Source organism: Macadamia integrifolia, chromosome 1 (assembly GCF_013358625.1).
Source record: "Macadamia integrifolia cultivar HAES 741 chromosome 1, SCU_Mint_v3, whole genome shotgun sequence".
NCBI lineage: Eukaryota > Viridiplantae > Streptophyta > Magnoliopsida > Proteales > Proteaceae > Macadamia > Macadamia integrifolia.
Window position 1 is genome coordinate 27655709 of NC_056557.1, and position 10027 is coordinate 27665735.

General features: G+C 39.2%; 1 protein-coding gene and 1 pseudogene across 1 annotated transcript; one reads left to right on the forward strand and one right to left on the reverse strand.

Annotated features, from left to right (window-relative positions):
- Positions 1-3472: 3472 nt before the first annotated feature.
- LOC122082422 lies at positions 3473-4996 on the reverse strand (annotated as a pseudogene).
- Positions 4997-8031: 3035 nt separating this feature from the next.
- Positions 8032-9707, forward strand: LOC122072929. The gene is made up of 3 exons (XM_042637371.1): positions 8032-8334; positions 8441-9007; positions 9531-9707. The coding sequence occupies exons 1-3, from the start codon at positions 8032-8034 to the stop codon at positions 9705-9707; spliced, it is 1047 nt and encodes a 348-aa protein (XP_042493305.1).
- Positions 9708-10027: the final 320 nt, after the last annotated feature.

Genomic DNA, 10027 nt, shown 5'->3' on the forward strand with positions numbered 1-10027 from the left:
TCCCTTCTAACGTTGGCCAAATTGATGAAGACGAGTTACAAGCCTTAATGGTAAGTACCATCAGCCATTAAATACCTAGCTCGCATGTAATTCTCAAATAATTGATTGATCATTTTTAATTGACCAGGCCAATTTGCATTGAGCAGAAAAATTTACATCACGAAGCCAACAAATACCAAACCCTCCACTGCATCCCATTTGACCTTCTTTGATGTCTTCAGATGTCTAGACTAGATAAAGTTTTTCATCCAAATCTCCATCAAGCGAACCAAAGACAAAGACCACCAGTAAACAGAGAATACATGAACTGGAAAGCTATAAATAAAATGATTTAATAAGCCGTACTTGAACCTGCAAAAGACGTAAGCCTACCTTTCCATCCCAACAACTTCGTATTGATATTGTTCACTAAGGCCCCGTTTGTTTAGAGGGGAGGGTGGGGTGGGAGTCTCTGATACATGGGTCCCATATGTTACTGGGGTGAGCAACCGAAATGGGAAAGTGAGGGAGGGTTACTGTAGCATCCCACCCCAGATCGTTTGGTTGTGTTGGAGGAGAAAGGGAGACTGAGGAGAGAGGAGGAAAAATCAACAATGAAAATAAAACCCATCGAAGCACCGGAGGTGGTAACGAGGGCGTTGCTTTCGCCGATGAGGGAGGAGGGGACGATGTTGACGAGGAGGGAAAGGGATTAGAGCATAGAGACAGGGATGAAGAAGATCATGATCGAAATACCAGGTTTGCTTTTGGAAATTCCAGACCTTTGCTGCAGTTTTTTTCCCTTTAAAATCCAGCAGATTTTTCCAAAAACCTACGATTTTTTTGTTTAATCTCCAAACAAAATTTTAATCTGAGTTTGAATTCCCTTATTCCTGAAAACTCTACTTTGCAAAGACTTTAAAATTTTAATCTGATGGATTTTACTTGTATGAATTCTAGATTTCACCACCAAAAGAGAGACACTGGGAAGCAACAAAAGTTCTAGGGCTAAAAAGCTCTAATACCAACAGCTATCATTCTCGCATTTCTTCTTGATCCACAATTTCAGATTCCAGTGTATTTGATCAAACCCTAATCGCCGAACAGATTTGGAAAGCAGCGATCAAGAACAACCAAGAAAAACATGGCTGGGGATCACACCATGTCCTGCTCCCTTCCTAACGCCTCAACCTGAAAGGCGTGGAACTGATCCCAGAGTGTCATAACCCGCATCCTTTCTGGCAATGGCGACGGAGATCTCACAGAGAGAGAAGTAAGAAGGGAAGAGAACGGAAGCCAGAGAGAGAGAGATACCGTTGCATCTTCTTGGAAATTCCGCAAAGTCCCAGCAGAGTCCCACCAAATTGGTGGGACTTTGTGAGGGCCTGGGGCGGGAGAACCACTATGCCACATGGGCCGACAGTGAAATTGTGGCTGTCTGCTCATTCTCCCACCCCTTACAACCAAACAACTCAAAATACCACAATTTTAGGAAAAGTTGAGAACTCTCCCACCCCAACAATCCCACCCCATCAAAACCCTTCTAAACAAACGGGCCCTAATAGAAGTACTTCTTCCCTCCTTGCCCTTCCTTTGAAGATGTCCACACTGAGGTACCTTGAAGGGAAGGAGGAAACTGAGAGTCCCAGAATATTTGCAATCTTCTCCCACTTAGAGGCATGGTTTTAAGTATCTTCGATACTGATACGATACCCTCCGATACGTATCTTAAATTTAGTCGATCAATACGATACATGAAATTTTTAAAATCCTTTCGTATCGATATATATCCTACAATACATATCGATATGCATCAATATACCACAAATACACATCGATACGATACAATATGCCTCGATATGACTATGAAAATTATAAAATTGAGGTAAAATGTACGTTTCGGTATGTATTGGTACGTATCGGTGAGTATCGGTATGTATCGATCGGTACGTATCGGTATATATTGACACGTATCGGTGAGTATCAATATATATCGGTACGTATCAGTGAGTATCAGTATGTACCGATACAGTGCGCTATGGTCATATAATGACCAAGATGGGTAATTTTTTCAAAAAAACACGATTTTTTGAAGGGTTTTTGTTCTAAAGTTGCTGTCAGCCAAATTTCTCTCTAACTAAAGTGGAAATCAAGGTTGGGAACAAGGATTTTACGTTTATGGGACAACTACAAACCTTGAATTCTTAGTACGATACCCTCAATTTAGTGTTTATGCATAATACATGTTATCAATAGCTTTTTTTAACAAATTCTTTATGCAAAAGTGTTTAAAAAAAATGTTTCATATCCATTTATGTGTGTATCTTTAGCGTATCTTAGTGTATCTCCGATACGATACGATACTGTCAGATACGTATCTTAATTTTAACCGACCGATACGACGACCGATACCGATACTTTAATCATTGCTTGGAGGCAAGTTTCCCATAATGATTTTACTCTTTTCTAAGTGAATTTTCTTACTTGAAAATTCTTGATATTTTTTAAGGAAAGACTCCAATTGTCTCACATATCTAGTACCTGCATTCATAAATATAAAATATCATCTGCGAAAAGTAGGTAAGAAGGAACTCTGACTTCTTTGGGACCTCTTAGGGCCTGTATTTTTCCATCTTGGAGAAGAAAAGCCCTATAAAATACTTCTTCAACCAAAATAACAACATTGCGGCTAGGGGATCACCTTGATGTAAGCCGTGTCCTACCTCAAAAGCCCCCCACTGGAGCTCTATTAAATGAAATGGACATCTTTATAGAAGATAGAAGTTTGTTCAATCATTTTATCTGAACTTCACAAAAACCAAAATTTTATAAAACCTCAAACAGAAAAATCCAGCTCCAAGGAATTACATGCCTTCTGAACATCTGACTTTATGCCAATGCTTCCTCCGTAAATCTTTTTACTCAAGATGTTTGTAATTTCAGAACCCAAAATAATGTTAGAAAAAATAAGCTTGCTTTTTTTAGAACGCACTTTGCTCCTCAAATTTAAATTTAGGCAGGAAAGCTTTTTTTTTTTTTTTTTGGGTGAATGGAAAATATGTTAAAACAAAGAAGAAAAACAAAACCTCATGCCATAAGAGGGTGGAGCCTAGGGGGAACAACTATGAAACAAGCATAAGATATCTAAAATTACTTTGGATTCTAAAAGAATTTCCCCAAGCGGATTGGCCTAAATAATTTGTAACCATACTTTTACTCTTTTAGATAACAAAATTGTTTTTCCAATGAACATAAATACTATCGTGTCATATGTGCACTCAAAAAAATTTGTAGCACGACAATTTTTTTATAAAAATATAATGGTAAGTCATTTTTAAATTTTTTTTTAAAAATCTTATATACCCTTAACTAAGAACTTTTAAGAAAAAAATAAGATGTAATTATTAATTTAAAAAGAGAAATATACAAATAAAAGATGTCAAATTCAAAATACACCAACAAAGATGTCAAATTCAAAATACACCGACAAATATGTCATTTAGACACTCCAATTAAAGTTTTGATTTATGATTGCTTAACAATATCATCGTAGAAGAACTTCTTGAAATCCTCCATGTGTGCGGAAATCAAACGAAATGGAATGATGATTCCCTCCTCATCAGATCCTGGTATGATAATAGACTTCCCATCATAGCCCAACGACACGGGTCCCATGTAAATGGGCTTTCCCCACCCAAAATCCGCTCCATATATGGGCAACTCTAGCCAACTAGTAATAGCCAGATTAGGATTCCCAAGGAAGGACCCTTCTGGAAACCGACCTTATGGAACCCAGTCCTGAAACTTCTCAAATCTTCTTGCCCTCTCAAGAAATCAATGGCAGATTTGAAATATTCATCAGTCATCCTCTCCACTGCCTCTCTGATCCTACTTGCAGCAAACCCTAATGGCTTTCCCATCAACTCACCCGCCCGGCTCGTCGCATGCGTATGTAAGGTAGCGTTCCCAAAGTAATTATCTTGAAGCGGCGGACGAAGCCGCTTCCGGCTATTGACGGCCATGCGCACCATTGTCGGCTGCTCATACTTCAGCTGACGGGCTTTGGATGCACACCTCCAAATGTGAGCAGCAATGGCTTCGTTTCTACTACAGAGCCGACCAGTAAGGGTCTCATTAGCTTTCTTCTTGAGCTTCTCCACTTGATCTCTCGTCAACTTCAACATCACCACCGTGGTTTCCTTCAACTTCTCCTCTTTGTCATCGGTCTGATCGACTAAAACCAGGGGTGGATCAAACTCGGGGTGGTTGAACCGCAGGGTGGCCGGGTATTCACTCCTGCGTAATAAACTTGAGTCAATGAACGGTGGTGGTGTGTCCAAGTCTTCTCCACGGGAGACCTTCGCCCATGTGTTCATCAATTGCATGGCCGGGAAGCCGTCCACCACAGAGTGTGAGATAGCGGTGCTTATACTGATTCCACCACAGCTGAATCGGGTGAGTTGCACTAGAAAGAGAGGGAGTTCATTGATGGGGAGGCTGTAATCGATGTGAGGCATGAGTTCTCCCATCTTTGGGGTTGGAGTGAAGTCTCCAAAGTCGGAGAGTTCAACGTCGGAATCCGCTTCCAAGAGCTGAGCTCCCATGGAGTTGCAATCGAGCTCAAGCCGGCCTCCTTCGGTCCATTGAAGCCTACCTGCTAATGGGTAGAACTGCACTAGAACTTTACTTAGAGAGTCTCTCATGGTATCTATTGCTGAGGAGATGATGATGGATTTATTATCAGCTTGAGGGCGGTAGAAGTAGACGATTGGTGCATGGGTAAAGGGCTTAACTTGGTCTAACTCTGATAACCAAAGCTTGCCAGCTGGAGTTGGCTCCGCCGGAATGACTGTGTAGGTACCCTTGAGCTTCACCATCTCTGAGATAGCTGTAAGCAATTTACAAAGGCACGTCCCCTTCAATTTCTAGGCATTTATGGATGCAAAGGAGCACCTAATAATATATGTAACGTCCAGAAATGTGGATAAAGTCACAGGAGTCCCACGAGGCAAACTCTGGAGTATTCACATGCCATGCATGTGAAGTGAATAATAATAAGGGTAATTTACAACGCCACCCCCTGGAGAATGCCAATATTATATGGACACCCCCTCTCTTTCACCAAATTGGACTCGGACACCCTACCGTCAGTCAACGTTACATAATATACCAAGAATGCTGACATCAACAGTTAATATTTTTTCTAAATTCCATTTTGCCCTTCAAAATAATGAAGTACCAAAATTGCCCTTAATGGTTCTATTTCCAAAATCGATTGAAGAAAACCTAACTCACAACTCAAATATGACGAGTCGCGCGAGTTACTGAGTAAGAGAAGAACGTCGGAGAAGAAGATTGATAGGAATTTTTAGATCGGTGGCTGCAACACCTTCCGGTAGCGTCTACGGAGGCTGCGAACCCCCTCCGGCGATTACAGGTATGTTATCCTGCCTCCTTGTCTCATTTAACCCTTTTATTCATCATCCCCAAATCGATTTCACAACCCTAACTCACTACTCACTTCTAACGGGTCACAAATCAGCCTCAATGAGTTGAGAAGAAGAACGGGTAGGCTTGCAGATCGGCGGCTGCGAACACTCTTTCGACGACGGCGACGATGGTGACTACGGCAGCGAACCCCCTCCAGCGACTACGGCGGCGAACCCCCTCCAGCGACTACGGCGGCGAACCCCCTCCAGCGACTACAGGTATCTCTGAAATTTTACCCTTTTATTGATCATCCCCAAATCGATTGATAGGAACAGCTACTTCTGCTGGCTCTCTTCACTCTGTATCTGAATTCTATTCTCATTACTGGGTATATATGATTGAGAAATGTTTTGATATCCTTTTGTATATGAATAACCTTGTATAATGATTAATACATGCACGAATTGCTCATCAAATAGCTATCGAACGATTGAAACCATTTTGTCAGATTATACCTGTAGATTTCAACCATGGATGATTATACATTAGTTTCTTGTCCACAAGCTGCTTCAGAACAGAATTTTCCCTTTTTAAGCCATTGAAAATGATATGTATCTGCCTTATTGGTTCCGATAGTACCATCACTTCTTGTGGCTTTTTTAAGCATTTGGTCCCCTCTTCTTTTCCTATTCTAATAAATCATTCTTATTCTTGTCTTGCACCATAGCTTGGCTAAAATTGAAATGTGTTTTGGTTGTGCTTTAAGGGTCCCATAGATGTACTAAACTATGCCTCTTGTAAATGGTTTCTGAGGCATTATTGGGCTCTGCTCCTTATTTTCCTAATATGTTACTGTTTCCAAAACAATGGTTCCTTGTGCTTTATGCTTTATGGGTCTCTTTACATCTGTTAATATTACTATCTCCATGTTGTAGTGGCCTTTTGAATGTGGAATGGTTCTTATCTATACTTCTACTAATAAATCATTCTTGTATGGTACAACCCATCACTTTAAACTTTATTTTCTTTTTGAAAAAATAAAAAAAAGAAATTCCATGTTAACATATGCTTGTGTTTCAGAGACAACTTTTACTATTAGTTTTCTTGGTAAAAAATTCAATGTGAACTATTTGCTGAATAAGACAAATATGGTGGTTCTTACATTTGGTAAAACTGTGCTTTGCTATATTTTGCTATGATTTTCATGTTTATTATAAGAGAAAGTGTGAGAAATATTATGAATTTTACTAATTGCATTGTTATCATTTGTAGGATGGATCCTTACACATTGTATTACCATTACGATGGGAAGGTTGAGCACAAGATTGTTGATAGAGAGAAGTTCAGTTATTTTGAGTTACTATGCAACATCTACAGTACGGTGTTGTCACATATTCCATATGGGAGGTCTATCAAGTTCACTTGTCAAGCTATGCTGCTTGATAGTAGGGATATGATTGATATATGGAACGATGACACACTCATGCAAGTGTTGTCTATTTTTTAAGAGATGAGGTGTATGTGTCAAATGTGAAGGAGTTTGACAATGGTTCTGGTGGTCATACCATTAATGACTATCCATTCAAAGTTGTTGGTAGAAACCTTCCAAGCAAAAGACAGAGGAATGAAGTGCAACCTCCTAGCATTGGAATTGGATCATCTGTTCATTATAAAAGTGGTACATCTAGAGTACCAAGACAGACAGTCCAGAGTTCTGGTAGCTCGGGTATTTCTATAGGCAGAACTGGTGCATCCAACATGAGATCAAGCAAACATGGTAGTGGTACAATCCCCGGGATAATTTCAAGTCACGGTGAGAAAGGCAAATCTATTGTAGATGTGGTAGAGGTGATAGATGAAGCAAATGATGTGATTAATACATACTCAGGTGGATGTGAGTATGGTATGTATGACTTAGAAGATGAAGACTGGAAAATGCAAAGTGATGATGGCTTTGAATATATTAGTAAAAGTGGAAGTGAAGAAGAGGTGCACTTTGATGAAGCATCTATTGGAATTGATGACTTATCAGATTACGACTCTGATGAGTTCCATGCACCACAAGTCCATAGGGCAAGAAGTGTGGTTGATGTTGAAGGAAAAGTCCAACTAGAGGATGGTATGATATTTGATGATGTGGACCATTTTATGAGAGAATTAAAAGATTATGCAATCCAAGAGGGTTTTCAGCTTCAGAGAATAAAAAATGAGAGGACAAGGGTAACTATTATTTGTGCTGAAGATGGTTGTCAGTGGAGAATTCATGCATCACCGACTAAAGATAAAATCACTTTAATGATGAAGTCTTTTAATCCTCAGCATACTTGTTCTCAAAGAAAAGACAAAAACTTGGATGCAACATCAAGATGGATTGCTGACAAACTTGGTCCACAACTTACAGCAGATCCTGAGTTGTCTACTAATAGTATCAAAGCCATGTTATAGAAGGATTATAAGCTTCAACAAATTTACAGTCATATTTGGAGGGCACGTCTTCTTGCAAAATAAGTAAATGAGGATAGCCATGCCAAGTCATATTTCAAGCTTCCAAGGTATGGAGAGATGGTTAGGCAAACCAATCCAAGTTCAATGTTCAAGCTTCAATTCATTTCAAGAACTAACATGGCCGACAATCTAGTGTTTAAAAGGTGTTTTGTTTGTTATGAAGCAAGCAAAATAGGGTTTCTTAATGGTTGTAGCCCATTTACTGGGTTGGATGGATGCCATCTAAAGGGAAAGTTTGGAGGGATACTACTGGCAGCTATTTCTGTTGACAGGAAAAATGGATTATTTCCACTTGCCTATGCTGTTGTTGAATATGAGTGCAAAGACAGCTGGCTGTGGTTCCTTCAAAATCTGTATACTGCATTGTATTCTACATCAAATGACATGGGGTATTTAACTTTCATGTCAGATAAGCAAAAGGTGTCTTCTTATCCATTTCTCTTTAAATTTGTTTACTTCTTTTTTTTTATATCAATTGCTGATTTCTGATATTGCTTTTTTTTTTTCATTCTTATTGGGTGTGTAGGAGTTAACTGATGCAATTAAGGAGGTTTTCCCTGAATCACATACAAGGCATTGCAATAGGCATTTGTATGCAAATTTCAGGAAAGATTATAAAGGTGAGAAGCTAAAAGCTTTATTTTGGACTGCATCAAGGGCTTACAGAGAAATTGAGTGGACAGAGACAATGGCTAAGATCAAGAGTATAAATCAAAAAGCATATGATTTTCTGATGGAAAACCAGCCTAGTTCATGGTCAAGATGGGCATTTAATCACCAAACAAAAAGTGATCACATAACCAACAACATGACAAAGTCCTTCAATAACTTGGTAGGCCCGTATAGAGACAAACCCATCTTATATTCAATTGATCAAGTGCGGATAAGTTTGATGGATAAATTACATAAGAGGTTTGAGCAAGCTTGTTCTTACAAGGGGACTTTGACACCAAAGATTAAGAAGAGAATGGATGTGATCCACCAGCATTCAAGATCTTGTGTGGCCCTATCAGTAGGATATAACGAATTTGAGGTGAACGATGGCACATCAAGATTTGTGGTAAACTTGAATACTCGAAAATGTGGGTGTCAAGTATGGGAGGCTACTGGGCTGCCATGTAGACATGCGGCTTGTTGTATTACATTTAAGAGGGAAAACCTATCAGATTACTGTGATAGTTTTTTTTTTCTAGGGAAATATCTACAAGCCTATGAGAACATGATACACACACTTCCTAACATATAAGAGTTGGAAGAAACAAGTAGTATGGGAGTGGTGGAGCCTCCACCTCTGAGAAGGGACCTAGGCAAACCGAAAAATGTTAGAAAAAAGGAGGATGGTGAACCAGCAGGAAGTGAGTACAGAAAAAAGTCTACATCAGTAAGATGTGATAAGTGTGGGCTTCAGGGTCATAACAGGAGAACATGTAAAGCGGGTCAAATTTGGAGGAAAAGGGCAAGGAAAGGTAGTATTGTGAAGGTAACCATGATTCATTCTCCAAAGACCATTCAGTTATCATCTTATGATATTGTAATCAATCCTACTAAATATTAGAGATATATTATACTTCCATAATTACTCAACTATACTTGGATTGTTCTAAATGCTTGTATAGGAGAGTCAAAATGTGGGGGCTAGTGAAGCTGAAGTCAATGTCTCTCAACGGACAAGATCACATAATGCATCAACTGCATTGAATGATAGTGTTCAAGCAAGGAAAACAGGGAAAGCAACAGCAGCTCGGGCAAGAAGACGTGAAAAGGAGGCAATGCAGAAACCAAACAAGAATTAAGTTTGGACAAAGGGGGAGTTTTTTTTTGGAGGGAAATGATGTGTATATTGGCCTTTTGATTTTGGAAATTATCATTACTAGACTGAACAGGTTTTTGAATATGTGTAATTCTGATGTGTATACAGGCCTTTTGATTTTTGTTAAGTACGTGGAATGGACATGTGTATAGGTTTTTTTATTTTCATTTTGGATGTGGAATGAACATGATGGAAAGGTTTTTTGATTTTCATTTATATATGGAATGGAGTAGGTTGGACAAGTTTTTTGATTTTGTTCTTGATGTGGAATGGCCATGTGGGTAAATTTTTTTTTTCTTCATT

Excerpts from the sequence above, each read along its gene's own strand:
- LOC122072929 (XM_042637371.1), top strand. The coding sequence starts at position 8,032 with ATGGCCGACAATCTAGTGTTTAAAAGGTGTTTTGTTTGTTATGAAGCA. Across the intron at positions 8,335-8,440 it reads TCATGTCAGATAAGCAAAAG|GAGTTAACTGATGCAATTAA; the intron begins GTGTCTTCTTAT and ends TTGGGTGTGTAG. Across the intron at positions 9,008-9,530 it reads CTCGAAAATGTGGGTGTCAA|GAGAGTCAAAATGTGGGGGC; the intron begins GTATGGGAGGCT and ends ATGCTTGTATAG.